The 18,528-nt window shown below is 43.6% G+C and overlaps 1 protein-coding gene across 6 annotated transcripts in view; it reads left to right on the top strand.

The window, feature by feature from the left end:
• Positions 1-18,015, top strand: part of TRPM3 (transient receptor potential cation channel subfamily M member 3) — a 535,004-nt gene extending 516,989 nt beyond the window's left edge. For 4 of the 6 annotated variants that reach the window (XM_081802839.1, XM_081802838.1, XM_081802837.1 and 1 more), the window contains 2 exons: positions 219-351; positions 9,516-18,015. In XM_081802839.1, the coding sequence (XP_081658965.1) occupies positions 219-351; positions 9,516-10,968 (1,586 nt within the window). In that variant the 3' untranslated portion in view covers positions 10,969-18,015. The remainder of the gene's footprint in view (positions 1-218; positions 352-9,515) is intronic. The other 2 variants (XM_081802841.1, XM_081802840.1) reach the window with 1 other exon arrangement.
• The last annotated feature ends 513 nt before the right edge of the window (positions 18,016-18,528 follow it).

Genomic DNA, 18,528 nt, shown 5'->3' with positions numbered 1-18,528 from the left:
TACACTGAGGACAACTTCAGGACTCCATAGTGAGTCTAACGCACGAGAGGAGGACAGTGACAGAGGTTGCCCAACTGGGTTTGGATTTAGCCTGCGACTTTGTAAAGAATGTCAGCCCCTTTTCTTAGCCTTGATTAAATGAGGAATGTCATTAGGCCCACAGATCTGATGCCATTGCTCATCCTTCCTGTCTTATATCTCTCCCTTTTTTTCCACAGAACTGTTCATAACTGATGATGAGCTCAAGAAAGTACACGATTTCGAAGAACAGTGCATAGAGGAATATTTCAGAGAAAAGGATGATCGATTCAACTCGTCCAACGATGAGAGGATACGGGTGACTTCAGAAAGGTACGTTCCATGGGCACGTGCCTCTCACAAGGATGTTTTTTGTCGTGGCATGCCTTATTGATTGTTTTTGTTTGCACAGTCCCCCAAAACAGAGATCCCCCTTGTGTTTATTCTTATTGTCTAAGCTTATGAGAGAATGGAACATTGTCCGAAGCATTTACAGACCAAAATCCCATACTTATAGATCCTGGACTTCTCCAGGAGGCAGTAGCACCCACTCTCCTGGACACTAGATTGTTGATCCTAGGACAGGGCTTGCTGGCTCAGACTAGAAATTGGAATGTTCCAGCCCAGACACCAACCATGAGAGACTCAGCCCAATGCAAGGGTCTCCAGCACGTTGGTGTTTCATGTAGATCTCTGGGCATCTTTTCAGGAGGAGTAGAACAGTCCTCGTATGTCGTTTATATGGGTGTCCAGTGCCTTCTGAATCAACGGCAGCGAGAGACTTGTGAATTAGTTACAATAACGGGTGAGGGATTTTTTTCAGAATTATTTTGTTTTATTCTTTTTATAGAACAAGATAAAAGCAAAGGAAGAGAAGCAGATTCTTCTACCCAGTGGTGCTATACTTTTAGATCTCACTGGCCAAATAGTTTTGTGGACCAGTAAGACTATAAGAAAAAAAAAATCCCAAAATATAAAGAAGAGAATCCTGGAAATGTAATAAATCTAGCTTAATGCAAAGGAATTTACATTTTCTGATTTTTCTCATTTGGCTGTAGACTAATAAAAACTTCATTCTGGGCTGGCATGTTCAAAACCCAGCATTTGGGAACCACTGTGGTAAAGAACGTGCAGACTATTACAAAGCATTGATGTAACTTTAAATTGTAAGCCTTTGAGATATGAAGATGGCACTATTATAAATAGTGGGAAAAGGCATTATATTGATGCCTTCAGTTGATATGATTTAGACTTCTAAGATATGAGTCAGTGACCTCGAGTTTTCAAGAAATGACATTTTATCTGCTCACCCACTTCGTACACTCTCTAGTGGCTCTGTAGAAATTACACAAGTGGCATTCTTCTGTCCCTGGCTCTTCATTTCTTTAAAGAATGCAGTCTAGATAAGCAGGTATATACACACATGCCATTGAGTGATTGTGTCCATTGGTACTCAGCCAATATTAACAAAGTTTAAAGCTGTGCACACATTCTATGCACATCTCTCATTGCACAGTAGAGCATTCTAGGGTGATATGATGTGAAGCAATTTTCTGGCAAACAGAGGAAGAGGAGCTATAAATCTAAAAATCTCTCATTCTGAGGCCTTGAAAAAGCTATTTATTAATGGACATATAGCCATGTGTTTTCCAGAAAATTGTGCTACATGGACACATTGCCTATTGCTCAAACGTATTTCCAAAGCATATGTACGAGAGACTTTGCAATGCTTTTTGACCTCAGAAAGCTACAGACCTGGGAGCAAAGAAAGGTAGGGGGAAGGAGTGTTGAGATGCAAGGAAGCCTTCACCTCTCTGGGGCACTGGAATGAGACGTACAGACACCAGCACCTGTGAACGTGTTGTGACCATGTCACCAATTCCTTGGAACTGGATAGAAACAGGAAGGAACTATATATAGCACCTTCACCTGAGCCTCTCACCCCCCACCTGCAAACACTTCCAGGAGACCCCTTTCCCAAGACCCTCTTCCTCTCGGGGTGGTTACAGAGCTATGCCCTCAAGGATGATGACCTAGGTGAGCAATTCCCAGAAATTCTGGACAGATCATAGGCACCCCCTTCCTGTGTCTTCCGCATGAGCTGGCTTTCTGAAGGAACGGGGGGCTGGAGGACCAGGACAAGTTCACAACCAAGCCCAGGTGCCAGAGAAGTGAATCTAAGCCCAGGCGTCATCCTACTTCTGTTGCTTCTGTTTTGATTTGCAAGTGTACCAAAAAATAAATCTTTAAACACTAGAATTGCACTCCACAAAACATAAACACTACAAGGTGCATCAGGGAACAAAGATCAACCAATGAAGTAGAGGATCCATATTATCCGTCTCACGCATTCTCTAGGACATCTCCTTTCTGAGTGGAGTGTCAGGTGAAATCACCTGTCCTATTTACATTCAATAAATATATAGATAATAGAGATAATAAATGATAGATAATAATAGATAATATACACACACATTTGGATAGGTACATATGTTTAATTTACATAATTAACTATACACATGGTATATAGGGTATTATATAATTCTCCCTTCATGTTAGACAGCCCCAATACAGGGATTTGAGATCAGAAAAATTAAGAGCTGGCTCTGCCCTGCTAGAAGACTTGGGAAAAAGGTTTCTTTACATAGCGAGCCCCACGCTCCTCTCTCTACCACTGCGTGTAAAACATAACTTATTTATATAAGTTTTACTTGCAGAAACCTTTTTAGAAATACAAAGATACTTCCATAATTGTCAACTTAAATGCATCATTCCTAAGTCATATTTTTGTACCCAAATGGTATCTAAAGAGCGCAATACAATATTCGGGAGATCATTAACACCTCATAAGAATCGATTCTGAAAAATCCTTCTTTTTCCCATTTTATATACATATTTATCTTTTTCATTTTATCTCAAGACAGAACCAAGACATTGGCATGACTCCAAAAATAGCTTCCATGACAGCATTGGCCCCTGTTCTACCACCTCTCCTTTGGTTAATAACCAGCTAGGTATCCACGTTTCTCCCCTCAGCCCAGGGTGTCAGCCCACCCTCCCTGCTAAAATCATAATGTACTCCATCAAAACATGATGCATGTGCGTTACTGTATTGGTCTGGATTATCAAGATAAGATGAATATTGTGCCCATAAAGTCTCCTGTTAATGAACCTATCTTTTTATTTTTTTTTAAAGATTTTATTTATTTATTTGACAGAGAGAGACATAGTGAGAGAGGGAACACAAGCAGGGGGAGTAGGAGAGGGAGAAGCAGGCTTCCCCGCGGAGCAGGGAGCCCGATGTGGGGCTCGATCCCAGGACTCTGGGATCACGACCTGAGCTGAAGGCAGACGCTTAACGACTGAGCCACCCAGGTGCCCCTGCACCTATCTTTTTAAAGTACTCAAAAGGTACTGAGCTATTCCATAATGCTGTCTAGAATTTACGTTGAACTCATATAGTTCCTAGAACTCAGGAACTTCTCATATAAGAAAAACCTTTTCCTATCTCCAGTCTCCTGGCATTTCTTTTTTATTTTCCCACTGGTTTTTAAGGGTTGCCTATGTTTTCTGGTGATCACAGCTGCAAGTTCTTTTCTGGTTTCTTTAACTCATTTAAAGCAGGGTTTGCAAACTGGTGGCTCGTGGGCAACATCTGCCCACAGAGCGCTGTTGGGTTAGGCTCGCAGTGATTGTTAAAATCCATTCTGAATGCCTCTGGCCTGGGCATGTCCTCGGCTGCCACAGAATCCCTGCTTCTGTCCTCACAGGCTTCCCTTCTTCACCTACCTCCTCAATCTGCCCTCCCCGTAGGCGTTTAGCTCTCAGACCCCTGACTTACAGCTTCCAGATCATCCTCCCCATCACCCCACCTGTCAAGTTCCACTTGTCAGAAGAAGTTGCAGTTTGAATTTTCTTCTCTCCAGGAGCAATTTAAGCAAATAGGATATACATTGTTTCTAGCATCGTTTATCTAACATTATCTTTCCTGAGCCAAAGGGCTTTGTGCCCTTTTTGCTCTTCACCTAGATCCAAAAAAAGGAATAGTCATGTGACTATTAATAGTGTATTCAACTTCTAATTTTCATAACAAAGGGCGACAAGAATAACTTAGGATATATGAGTCTCATAAGTAATCAAAAACCGGCATAAGCCAAAAAAGAACTTCACCCACCTCCCAACCATATCTTTTTCCAGTGCTGATCTTTGGTATCTCCACTGACTGAGTTGGATTTAAATTGCGCTCCCTTTTTCTTCCCAGAATGACGAGGAGAAGGATGACTGGCCCAAAGGGAAGGGAAGGTGACCCTAAGGGACTTAAATAATTCACAAATTAGATACCAGTCTGTGGATAAGCAAGACTTTGCTTTATTTGTTCTGCATCATTGCCTTTCATTTGAAAACCTGTGTAAGCATACCCTGTCCCCCCACAAGAGGCCCTGTGATTGGTTCGTGTGATATGGGATTGTGTTTGCCCTTCCTCCTGTAGCCATCCTATTGCTAGCCCTCCGGGGAATATTTTTTAATTTAAATTCAATTTAATTAACATATAGTATATTATTAGTTTCAGAGGTAGAATTTAGTGATTCATCAGTTGCATATAACACCCGGCGCTCATTCCATCATGTGCCCTCCTTACTGCCCATCCCCCAGTTACCCCAGCCCCCCACCCACCTCCCCTCCAGCGACCCTCAGTTTGTTCCCTAGAGTTAAGAGTCTCTTAGGATTTGCCTCCCTCTCAGTTGTCATCTTATTTTATTTGAGATTTAAAACAGGCATGGTGGGGCGCCTGGGTGGCTCAGTCGGTTAAGCATCTGCCTTCGGCTCAGGTCATGATCCCGGGGTCCTGGGATTGAGTCCCACATTGGGCTCCCTGCCCAGTAGAGAGCCTGCTTTTCCCTCTCCCTCTGCTGCTCCCCCTGCTTGTGCGTCCTCTCTCTCTTTCTCTCTATCAAATAAATAAATAAATAAATAAATAAATAAATAAATAAAACAGGCATGGCCTGCCAATCCTCATTTTTGTTTTACTGCATTTCCTTTAACCACATTTTGAGGTTATCAGGAAAGAAAATGAACTTGTAGAAAATAACAGTTCTTAAGAAATTGCATTTTGGGGGCGCCTGGGTGGCTCAGTCGTTAAGCGTCTGCCTTTGGCTCAGGTCATGATCCCGGGGTCCTGGGATCGAGCCCCGCATCGGGCTCCCTGCTCCGCGGGGAGCCTGCTTCTCCCTCTCCCACTGCCCCCGCTTGTGTTCCCTCTCTCGCTGTGTCTCTCTCTGTCAAATAAATAAATAAAATCTTTAAAAAAAAAAAAAAAGAAATTGCATTTTGAAGCTGAAATTTTCTGTGTCATTGGCATCTTCTTGTGAATGCCCTTTTCTTCATCATATTGGCCATTACAGGCTGGCTGTCTTCTTCCCTGGGCTTTTCACCAACCCATTTCGTGCCCTCTGGTGGGGTTCTGGCTGTCCCTTTCTTGGGCATCCAGGGACAGGAGACATCTCACGTCCTTCCAGGACCCCGTTGTGTCCCTCTTGTGCTTGCCTCCTGAGTGATGCTGAATAAGCCCTGTGAAGCCCAGAAACATGAAAAAGGGAAAGAAAAATAGAGTGTTCTTCCCACACAGCATCTTCCTTTCCATGGTCCCTCTTTTTTTCCTTACTTAGTGACTTCCTGTATCTCTCTCCTTGAGACTTCCTATTGATTAATAAATTCTTACCATTCTTACCTCCGTTTTATCTCCTGAGTGGTTTGACCAGAGTCAGCAACTAGTGACTGCAATCGTGACCCAAAACTCTCGGCTTGTCCCTCACACCTATTTATATCAGTGACGCACACCCATGTACAATCACTTCTCAAAGAAATGTTTTAAGATTAAGGGAGGCACTCTGTTTATCGAAAAAAACCTATGTAAATTTGATTCCAAGATCTTTTCTTCCTTTATAACTCCTGTATTAAACCTCTACAGTTATATTCATGACCTAAATGATCATACCGTTTGGTGGTTAAACACATCCAGAAATCTGGGAGAAGATGAATGAAACAGCCCATCCCCCCCTCTCCCTGGCCCCCCCTCTCCCCGCCCAAGTCTTACATTTCAAAACACCTCAGCCCACAGGAGAACCCACTGAGGAGAGATTTGGTGAAGAATTGCTCCTTGGTCCTGTTCTAGCTGTCTTCCCCACCACCTCCCACTGTTCCATTCCCCGGGGCCATGCTCCTTTCCTTTGCTCTTGAGGTTCCCCCTGGGCACCTCTTTGCTTTCCTTGAAAACCCTCTTTCCCCTTGTACCACCTCTCTGTTCTTCCCATCCCGCTGGGCTCCTTAGTTTCTGTCTTGTTTACTATCCACGACCAGCTCCTAACTCTTCCATTGCCTCCTGGTGCCTTAGCTGTACCTCTCATCTGCTACTTTTCTCTGCAGTGTTGGATCCTTGGGCTGAAGGCAGGTGGGACGCAGGGAGGGAGCTCCCCACAGAGCAGGGAGATAACTTTATAGTGTTCAGACCCATGATCACAGGCAGTTATGCTAAAAGAGTATCTTTAGCTCTTTCCATACCAACCTTGTATATACCAGGTTCCAGGAAAGGAAGAAGAGGGAGGAAGAAAACGATCCTGCCCTTTTTGACTCTGCCAACACTAAACAACTAGAAGGACCCAGTGCCTAGAGCATCCAAAAGGGAAAGTCTCGTTCTACAAAAATGCATCTCTCCTGCTCCTGACTTTAATGAGGACGTATTTTACCCACTTGCCCAAAGCTTATTGCGTTGCAAAAAATGAAACTGCAGTACTTGCAAAACCAAATTGCATAGACTACATGGTGACAAAGTGAATCGTGAGTCTATAAGACACACAAACTTACTATTGTTAAGTAGTTTGTTTCTCAGGCTATGTTTTACCACAAAATGAACTGAAACAGGGGAAAGTTGTATTTTCCTCCTGAATCAGCTGCGTTAGCTGGGTGAAGAGCATTGCGTTTGCCAGATACAGAATTGCTCTATTTACAAGTCCTTTAGGAATACACCTGGGCATGGCGGCGGAATGTTCCCGGACCCTGGGAAGTGCTGTGTTCTGGAGCATCAGGAGGACGGCTCCAAGGCAGGGCTCATGAGGGCAGTCCAGACCTCGGGCTGGGTGAAGGGAACCTGAAAGATAAAAGAGCAGAGTGGGTGGAGGGAGTTGGGGGGTAGAAGGGCTATTGCTGATAGAGGCAGAAATGTGGCCCGAGGCCAGAGAATCACACACACCCACTCTGGCCGCAAGAGTGGTTTTGTTTGTTTGTTTTTGTTTTTGTTTTTTAAAGCCTAAAGGTCTGGGGCGCCTGGGTGGCTCAGTCGGTTAAGCGTCTGCCTTCAGCTCAGGTCAGGATCCCAGAGTCCTGGGATCAAGTCCCGCATGGGGCTCCCTGCTCCGCGGGAGGCCTGCTTCTCCCTCTCCCTCTGCCGCTCCCCCCTGTTTATGCTCTCTCTCTCTCTCTCTCTGTCAAATAAATAAATAAAATCTTAAAAAAAAGAAAAGACCTTCAGGTCCTCAGAGAGGGGAACCACATGCCTCTTATTCCTCCTTGGGGCACTGAAACGTGTATTCTTCTCTGATGGAGGTGTGGCTACTTTTAACATATTGCCGCCATCACAAGAGCTGGGGGGACCCAGCTCCAATTCCCACCATTGTTCCGTTGTTCATAAAGCACATTCTATACCCGCCGGCATGTTTCTTTGAAGGGTCAGCCGTCAGGGGCCTTACTGTGCACACTGGGAGTACTGGAAAAGTGTCTTTATCTTCAGCCTCTCCAGAAAAGTTGTGAATGGATCTCCTGTAGAGCCTCCCAAAGATTTGCCTTGGGGCATTTCACAGTGAAAGTTGAAGGTCAAAGCAAAGCTTGGCTCTGGTTTCTCCTTTCCCAGTCAAGTGAAAGCTGTGGCACAATTTTATTTTATTTTACTTTTATTTATTTTTTATTTTTTTTTAAGATTTTATTTATTTATTTATTTGAGACAGAGAGAATGAGAGACAGAGAGCCTGAGAGAGAGGAGGGTCAGAGGGAGAAGCAGACTCCCTGCCGAGCAGGGAGCCCGATGCGGGACTCGATCCCGGGACTCCAGGATCATGACCTGAGCCGAAGGCAGTCGCTCAACCAACTGAGCCACCCAGGCGCCCCTCTTTTTTTTTTTTTTTTAAAGATTTTATTTATTCGACAGAGAGAGACACAGCGAGAGAGGGAACACCAGCAGGGGGAGTGGGAGAGGGAGAAGCAGGCTTCCCGCCGAGCAGGGAGCCCGATGCGGGGCTCCATCCCAGGACCCCGGGATCACGACCTGAGCTGAAGGCAGTCACTTAACTGACTGAGCCACCCCAGCGCCCCACAATTTTATTTTAAATATGTGGACTCTGTCTTTGTAAATAAATATCCAGGCAGCCTACTAGACCATTGGAATCAAGTTCATAACCACGATTGTCTAGGTGAACTGTTAGTGACATCTGGCAGCATGGCAATGGAAAAAGGAATCTGAGACAGATCACGCCCTTGAGAATTTCCAGTGGGGAGGGTGAAGACGTCTAGAAATAACTGTAAAAGAAGGCATCTGTGACCAGCTATCCAGAGAGACACAGAGAGAAAGAGAGAGAAGAGTAGCAAAATTTACTTGTTGATACACACTCTAGGGTTTACCACAAATTACTTTATGTAAACTTGGTTAAATTCCTTGATGTTTGCTTTTCCTTTATTAATGAAAGTCTTGGGTTAAATTAGATCACCTCCAGGTGCCTCAGTGACAGGACTGTATTAATTCCTTTGGAGGCGCTAAATTTTAAAAAGATTATTGTGAACAGCAACAACAAAAAGAAAGATTATTATATAAATGCAAAATAGGGTCACCTGGGTGGCTCAGTTGGTTAAGCTTCTGCCTTTGGCTCAGGTCCTGATCCCAGGGTCCTGAGATCAAGCCCCAAGTCCAGTTCCCTGCTCAGCGGGGACCCTGCTTCTCCCTCTCCCTCTGCCGCTCCCCCTGCTTGCACACACACTCTCTCTCTCTCTGTCAAGTAAATAAATAAATAAAATCTTCTAAAAAATAAATAAATGCAAAGTAAAAATAACCCAGTCCATACTCCAAGTCTTCCTCAGTCTTGTGGACACTGCCACGAGAAAAGCTGCCTTCTGAAATTCTGTTGTGCACTTGTGAGTAAAGCCATCAAAAGGCAACATTCTCATTTTGGTGGTGACTGATTAAGCCGACGCCCTAATCCTTGGTTAGTTCATTAAACCCCGCCCCAAGTCCCGGCTAAGTCATGAGGTGCTTTGGCCCCACTCCACTTCAATAAGAACTAGTCAACTTTGGTGTTTATTGGGATTGTGCATTAAATTTTACTGAGTGGAAAGGGGTTTGGTAGATAAATACCACTGGATTAGATCATCTCTCAGGCCTCTTCCAGCTCAAAACGATTTAGATTCTCCAGAGAGGAACCCGGCCTTGCGTGACCCTCATTCTGTTTCTCTCCCAGGGTGGAGAACATGTCCATGCGGCTGGAGGAAGTCAACGAGAGAGAGCACTGCATGAAGGCCTCGCTCCAGACCGTGGACATCCGGCTGGCACAGCTCGAGGACCTCATCGGGCGCATGGCCACAGCCCTAGAGCGCCTGACGGGTCTGGAGCGGGCTGAGTCCAACAAAATCCGCTCCCGGACCTCGTCCGACTGCACAGACGCCGCCTACATCGTGCGCCAGAGCAGCTTCAACAGCCAGGAGGGGAACACCTTCAAGCTCCAAGAGAGTATAGACCCTGCAGGTGAGGAGACCATGTCCCCAACTTCTCCTACCCTAATGCCCCGTATGAGAAGCCATTCTTTCTATTCAGTCAATATGAAAGACAAAGGTGGTATAGAAAAGTTGGAGAGTCTTTTTAAAGAAAGGTCCCTGAGCCTACACCGGGCTTCTAGCTCCCACTCGGTAGCAAAAGAGTCCAAAGCTCCTGCAGCCCCTGCAAACACCTTGGCCATCGTTCCTGACTCCAGAAGACCGTCTTCGTGTATAGACATCTATGTCTCTGCCATGGATGAACTGCACTGTGATATAGACCCTCTGGACAATTCCATGAACGTCCTTGGGCTGGGTGAGCCCGGCTTTTCGGCTCCAGCACCTTCCACAGCTCCTTCAAGTAGTGCCTATGCAACTCTTGCTCCCACAGACAGACCTCCAAGCCGGAGCATTGACTTTGAGGACATCACCTCCATGGACACTAGATCTTTTTCTTCAGACTACACCCACCTCCCAGAATGCCAGAACCCCTGGGACACCGAGCCTCCGCTGTACCAGAGCATCGAGCGTTCCAAAAGCAGCCGCTACCTAGCCACTACACCCTTCCTTCTAGAAGAGGCCCCCATCGTGAAATCTCATAGCTTTATGTTTTCTCCTTCGAGGAGCTACTACGCCAATTTTGGGGCGCCGGTGAAAACAGCAGAATACACAAGTATTACAGACTGTATCGACACAAGGTGTGTCAATGCCCCTCAAGCGATTGCTGACAGGGCCACCTTCCCTGGCGGTCTTGGAGGCAAAGTGGAGGATTCATCCTGCTGCCATCCCGAGCGAGAAGCAGAACTGAGTCACCCCAGCTCTGACAGCGAGGAGAACGAGGCCAAAGGCCGGAGAGCCACCATCACAATACCCTCCCAGGAGGGTGATAACTCGGACAGAACCCTGTCCAACAACATCACGGTTCCCAAGATAGAGCGTGCCAACAGCTACTCAGCAGAGGAGCCAAGTGTGCCATATGCACACACCAGGAAGAGCTTCTCCATCAGTGACAGACTCGACAGGCAGCGGAATACAGCAAGCCTGCGAAATCCCTTCCAGAGGAGTAAGTCCTCCAAGCCGGAGGGACGAGGGGACAGCCTGTCCATGAGGAGACTGTCCAGAACATCTGCCTTCCACAGCTTTGAAAGCAAGCACAACTAAACCTTCTTAATAAGCATTGCAGAAGGCTCAAGAATCCAGCCCTAAAATTCTCCCTGAACCCCACCTGTTCCCCTTCCTTGAAACGTACCTGCTTTATTCTTAGCTGAGCAAAACAAGCGATGCCTTGGGAGGTGTTAACTCAAAGGTGACTTCTGGGCCACAGATTGAGAAAGCACTTTGCCTAGCCCAGTGCCAAACACAGGGGCTTTAAGTCATGTTCACTCTTGATGGGTAGGGAGGGAAGAGAGGGAGAAGAAGGGCTGTGGTGAATGTGTATGTCTGGTGACTTCAGAAAGCCATGAGCTCTGGGAATGAAGGGGCTTCGAGCACTCTCCATGCCAGGAGGCATCTTTCCATTTCTGACCATTATCAAGAGTTTTAGGATACAGGGCTAAATTGCAAAATAAGATGAAATAAAGTAGCCAGCATACAAATGAGATATTCTAAACTTCAATTCTGTTTTCTTTTCACATTGGCTCCATCACTGGTGACTGATGAAGAGCATCCTTTTTATTCAGTATAAGCCGGCAGCAAGCAGTTCTACCTAACGTCCCACATCCTTCTCATGCCAACACTTCTGTAATTGATCAGTATAAAGAAAAAACAAGGTAACAGTCATAGTTCACCTGTCTCTTATATATTCACTTCTGGTGCCACAACTGTTTATCTTTCTTGAAGAAAATAAAGGGAAAAGAAATGCCTTTTTGTATTGCAATCAAAATGAAAGAAGAATTGAGGCTAAAAACAAATGTCAAGTGGTATATTATATACGGTGGGCATTCGAGTATAGTCGAGCAAGCTCAGGATGAATGTAATTACATAATTTTATATTTTTTAATTTATTTTGTATCTCACCTGTCATCAATCAAGTCACTCACTGAATATGTGATAGTGAACTAAAAGAAAAAAATATATGCAGTGGGCAGAAGTCACCTAAAATTGAGATGTGGTGTACTGTTACATTCTCACCATCCGTGTCATGTGTCATGCTGCTGTGTGATTGTCATCATTTGCATGGCTCCACCATGTCTTCTGAACATCTCTCCAAGATGTACCTGGAAATTCTTCACACCACTCATCACATGACCATTTTGTATATGAAGATCTGCTCCCACGTGGATATTTTCATACCTAGAGTTTTGCCGTTTAATCTGAGCTCAGCATAAATTTCATTGGAGTTTTTCAAGGGCTGGTATCTTTTTTATGGAAATGTTCCAAAGTACTTTTTAAGGAAGTTTCAAATCATAAATAACCTGAGAATTGACTGGGAATTTGGTATCAACCCAAAGCCATCAGTTGCAGGCATACCATGAATATTTTTCTTATATAGAGAGCTATAAAAATGATACAGTAGACTCAAGTAGAAAGCAAATAAACTACGTAAAGACTTCTATAGTATATGCTGCTTATATACATATATATGCATTCACATGGAGACATGTTTATATATAGTATATAAACAGGCATATAGAGCTTTCTTAAGATTTCTTTTCTATCACCGTGAGGTATAATCAGGATATTTTCATATTCAAGGAGTTCCATTGAAAGAGTTCACTCTGTCATGTTGGATTTTTGACAGATGTTGAAATTATGTTTTTTTTTAAATCCCTGTGACCTTAACTCTTCCTTGTACCAAACTAAAGTTGCCAAAATGACTGGCTTCCTGCCCTCTGCTTGTTTTCTGTCCGCAAACACTTGCTGCAATGACATCTTATTTAGTCTGGTTTCTTCCACACAAAGTTGATTACGCTAAGTACAATCTGAATTAGACATGTGATTCTAAACCAGATAGTATTACGGACTCTTTAATACAGATGTCCACTACTAGGTCAGAACCTGGATTTGAAGGGGAATAAAGAAATCTTTAAATCTTAAAATCTTTAAAATTTTGAAGACCCTCAAATCTTCCGATTCCTACTTGCATCACTGATTTTCAAAAGAATAAAATCTTTAAGGACAATGACCTAATGTTCTTGGCCCCCAAAATACTATGTGGTTCTCCTGTTGAGTTGTCATTGTGAGCTCCAGATTTTCTCATAATGTGAAATCAAGTAAATAACGTGGACAAAAGCTCTAGCCTTTAAGTTTGTTTTTGTTTTTTTCTTAACCCCTCTGCCCCTCTGAACAAGCCTTTTGGATATAGAAATAGTTATGAGGCCACATATAAAGAATTAAAGAATTCCTTTTCACTCTTTGGTATTTGGGTGAATCGGACACAAGCAACCAGACTCCCTCATGTGTAATTGCCCTAGAAATGCTTACATTTTTTATTGAGCCCCACATTGACTGTTTCCCTTTCAGCAAACATGCCTTTGGTCTGAGAATAAATCAGTTGCCCTTAAACTTCCTTGAGTCATGCATCTCAGTGAGAATCTTATGAAAGCTCTGGGCCCTCTCCCCAGAAAAAAAATATACATACATGCAGAGTTGCAATGTAACTTGAAAGGGTTCATGTACCCCTGGTTCCATGTTGCTTGATAATGAGGAAGAGGAACCATGTTTGTTCATAATCAATACAGTTGTAATAGGCACTTTACATTTGAGACCATTTCTCTGTGATTCTCAGGAAGGCCAAGTCTCAGCACCAGAGCTGGAACCAGGATTTTGTTCTTTTCGTCCCTTAGATTATATTTTGCTAGTTTGATGTCCTTGTATCCTAATGTTTGATGATTTAAAAAGGCAGAAGGCTCTCTGAGTGAGTCTGTAGAGGAATCCAAGGAGGAGGTGAAGCCATTATTCTTTGACCACAGAGCAGGACATCACAGCACCTCTAGGGCCCCATTCTGAACCGGACGGAAAGTGAGGGAAAGAAATTATGTGCACAAGTATTTCCATTCATCATGATTTCTGGAGAGAACAGAACAGGACCAGGGAAATGCAGTCCTTACCAGTCCTGACCTTGTGACTGCCTGGTTCTTTGGTTGTACAGGAAAACGAAGCTCTTACATCTTTCGTGAAGTGTGCAAAATATATAAGCCAAATCTAAATGACGTTAAATGTAAACCGTGCAATTCTCGTGAGCCATTTCTTTCCTGTGCACATACATGTGTATTCTCTTTCAACCCATTTCTTCCCATTTCTGGGTTCTCTGCACCCCACTGTGGCCTTGATTCAGTGGCCTTGTGCAGTCAAGCTTATGTTCAGCTCATTTATTCCATCCCGTCCCTGATCAAGGAGACGTTAATTACCTGTCTCTGTGAATTAAGCAGCTCATGAGCAGCACATTATTGAGGAACGTAAATAAAGTCATAGAGAGCTCACAGAAGTAATCGCTTTGGTTCCATCATCTGCTTCTGAGGTGCCAATTTTTACATGCTACTATACATAATGATTCGTTCTAAGTCGCTTGTTCCTTTTGGAAAAAAAAAAATCAAGGGTGTTTTATGAAAATGGCCATGGAAATTCCCTGATTGACCCACATACTTATAGTTAGAAACTTCCTCCTGGATGGATTTGAATGAGGAGCTGGAAATCTTGGACACAGTTGTCATGGCTAGTTCGTATATTTCTCCAAGCCAGAAGGCGTATTAGCAGGCAGAATACAGCACTTTACCAGAACTGGCTTTCCTTTTAAGTCTAAGCTTCCAGGTCTAGGATATATATTTAGCACTTTGAAAGTCCCCCTTAAAAAAAATATATAAATATATATATACACACACACACACACACACACATATATATATGAATAATCCAATGGGAAAAATATACTTGTAAAAACACACAGTGTGTTTCTTCTAAATGTTTCAAATATATTCTAAAAGATGGTTTCTATAGATAATATTATGGTAGATAACTGGATAGGACATTAATTCGACTTTCTGGGGCTATACAGTCTAATCTTCCCGAATGTTTGGGCTGTTTAACTTCTATCTTGGTAATCAATATTCTCCAGTCATCCATCATGTGCTATCTATAGACTGTACCATTCGATGTGTCGAGCAATGCTGTATTATAAAACACATGTACACATACATGTAACCCATGTTTCACCCAGCATAGTTGTAGCATGTGGTTGTATTAATGAACGTTACAGGATAGCTTTATAATCATTGACCAATCTGTAACATTCAATAAAGAAGCACATGTTGCAAGGATTAAGTATGTTCCCAATTCCATGTTATTCAGCATCCTCGCAAAATGAGCACTTTTGTTCCCGATCTGCTTTATGGCTTTCACAGTCCTCTAGCCCATGAGGAAATACCTGTATAAGCCGATGTACATCCTCTAACCAGCCCCGTGAGCCATGGTAGGCGAGTTGTGTTTTGCGAAAGACGAACTGGCATGTGATGCAAAAGACTCTCTGACAAATGAACTTAAAATAATATTTTAAACTCCAGTTGAATTAGCTGTTTGTTTACATCTGCTAACCCCCTGCAGAAGCAGTGTACAGTATTTTATAAATATGTTCCTTTAGTAACGCTGATATGTTTGTTTCTAGATAAAGTGATGCTACTGTGTAGGTGGTTATATATGTTCTAGATATTGCATTATGACTCACTATTCTTTAACAATAGCAATGTAACTTAAACGAAGTAATCCCTCTCCAAATCCAGTCTTAATTTCGTGGCAACAAAATGCATGCACTGCTTTATGCGTTTCTTTTGACTTTTTAAAGGCACTTAACATTTGACTATTGCCTGCTGTAACACTTAACCCAGCTAGGAATTCGCTCACGTCATTGGGCTTCTTACACTGTTTGGGGATTATGTTCGATTTTTAAAAATTAAAAACTAAAAAATAACCGAGGGGTTTTTTTTAATCTTTTTTTAAGCTCCGACCAAATAATATGAAATAAAGTATTAACCACAGGGTGTGTAGCTAGGGGACCCAGAGATGACTGGCTAACACCCATGCAGGTGTTGGTGCAGCTGTAATATAGGAAAGACACGTTTCTGATTCTTTAGGGCCACTGGGTGCAAATTGCAAAACCAGAGAGGAGAGTGAGAAGTCCATTCGGACAGTGCAGAAAGCCACAGATCATTATGAATGAGTGGCCCAATGATGCACGTGACTTCCCTCCTACCTGGTGGCTTTTCTACCTTGTGTGTGAGCCTGGTCCGGGGGAGAGGGAGGGGTGGGTGACTGGGGGTCTGATCAAGAACTGGGTGACTCTGAAGAGCTTGCCCTTTAAAGAAACCACCATGTCATTATCAGAAGCCATTCATTCAACATTTGGAAAAGAGAGGAGCCACTTTGCAGAGTCTTATAAGTGACTACTCTTCCAACCTGGAGAGAAAACTTCTCTCAGCCTGTGCTGGCCTAAGCTTTCTCTTCCCTTTCCGTGTCAAACATTCTCTTTCCCCAGATCAGAGTCAACCAAAGCAGGGCTTGGTTCTGATTTAAGGAAAACAAGGTTTTTTTTCCTTTTCTTTTTTAATTCACTTGAGAAGATCATTTTGTTACCTTTTCTCTGATGAGTTCCTTGTACTGGTCGCTGCGAATGACATCAAGACACGACGATTTCTATATGTCCGTCCAAGAAAGGATTTTGGTGGCCACGTAATCCACCTGGCAGTAAGAGTGAGGTGAATTTTCCCTTCGCTAAGTTCTCTCGTCCACCAGCCCCCTTAGGCCTCAGCCCCTTGCCTGTTTGCACAGTGTTTATGTGCTGGGAAGTGAAAAGGGCACGTAGGGCCACAAGTCCATGGGCTATCTGCAGAGCATCGGGACCAACCTTGACCCAGGCGTTCCTCAGGAACAGGCAGGCTGCCCAGAGCATTGGGTCACAGAGGGAAGTTCAGCTCTGCACCTGGATGTGCAGCCTTCTTCACCCCCTTAACTTTCTTCCTTTCTCTTAACCCAGCACAACATGCCTTTTGCCAGACCCACAGACCCTTGGTCCTATGACCTCAGTACCCCACGGAGCCTGGCTCAGTAATCTGAAACAGTGGCCCCTTGGAAAAAGTCAAGCTTTCAGACTTTGTCCAGCCCTCGTCTTCCCACTAACCTAGGCTCCTCCCTCCCCGCACTCTACCCCTTACCCCAAACTCAGCTGGTGTTTGTGTCGGCCCTGTCCAATTCTTTGCCTGTCTGAACCCCAAGAGAGTCCCTCATGTCTTCCCCCCAGCTCCCCACGTATCATAAGAACCATCCATCTGCATCTAGATGGGGGGGCTGCAAGCTCAAGTACATGCAGGGGCTGGATCCAGGACACAAATGTGCCCACTGGACTCAGGAAAGACAACAGGAAGAAGTAGTGTTTGTAGGGCATGAGAGAACACGTGTCCCATGACAAAAACATTCACATTCTGATTTGTAAACACTCTGCTAGCCAAACAAACATGTCTGCCAACAGCATTCAGTCCCAATAGCAATAGTTTGGGACCTCTGATTTAGGGCCAACCAGGATCATGTTCTTGATCCTGACTTAGTGAGTGTATAGAAGAAATACACCGAGAACGGAGGTGGGGGCGGAGAGGAACTCACCCTATTCAGGGTTATTCCTGCTCTCCCGAGTGAGAGATGCATGTGTATTTGCTAGCTGCATCTTTCTGGACCCAAAGGCAGGATCTTTGTGAGGGACATATGGAAGAAGAGTACCATAGCATTGTATCAAGGCTTATCTGCTTCTTGTCACTACAGCGTCTAACTTGAGTTTATATTGCTGTTTCTGCTGTGCAAAACAGTCCACACAGTATACTGTACTCATAGTTATTTCATAATCTAGGACTTAGACTCTCATTTGTAAGCATTCTAACCATAGTTTATAACGGGGGAAATTATTCAAATATCATTTTTAAATGAATTCCTATAAATACAACAATTTTGAAATTGGGTTTGTTAAATATATATATACATCTTTTCCTTCTTTGTGTATGGATAGACCGCAGTTGGCATATCTATCGACATTATAAATATATATAAATCCTTAGAGGAATTGTTCTTTTTTAAAGGTCTATTATTGGATTCACAATGCACTTTGAGCTTGTTTGTTTAGATACATAATTCGAAGCAGAAGTTGGCAGATACCATGGGAAAAACTTTCTGAAATTTCTGTAACAAATGTTTTGCAATAAAAAGAAAAAAACTCAGTAGTTTAAAACATGACTTGGGTTTCCTTGTGCATTTATTTGCCATCGCTTGATCTCCATCATCTTCATGCCAAGAAGGGTTGGGGTATGCAGAGATAATTGCCTACAGCTCCATCAGTTAACTTGCAGAGCAGAAGTTGCAAACTGGTAGCCTGTGGAAAAGGCTACCCTGGGATGTGTCTAAAGAACAGGGAGGGTTTAATAAGACACAAGGAGGAACTTCAGGTAAGGGGAACGCTAATTTGACCAGCCTTCAAATGTTACAGTGCTTCATCCTGGTTAGAACTTCCAGGCAGCTCCATGGAATCTCCAGCATCGACCCCAGTTTTGTGAATGAGGCTTTGCTCCAACTAATCTCTTCATCTGTACCTTTCCCATTGGCTCTGTCTAGTCAATTTTTTGAAAATGGAATGGCTGGCATAGGAATTTATCATGTTTATAAATATGCACATTTATGTAACACACAATCTTCAACCACGTGCCCTCAGATTTCTTGGAAAATCAGGCCCACCATCCTTTGCTATCAAAA

The sequence above is a fragment of the Leptonychotes weddellii genome, chromosome 14 (genome assembly GCF_054177405.1).
Source record: "Leptonychotes weddellii isolate Sample4059 chromosome 14, ASM5417740v2, whole genome shotgun sequence".
Classification (NCBI taxonomy): domain Eukaryota; kingdom Metazoa; phylum Chordata; class Mammalia; order Carnivora; family Phocidae; genus Leptonychotes; species Leptonychotes weddellii.
This window is presented reverse-complemented; position numbering and strand designations above follow the sequence as displayed.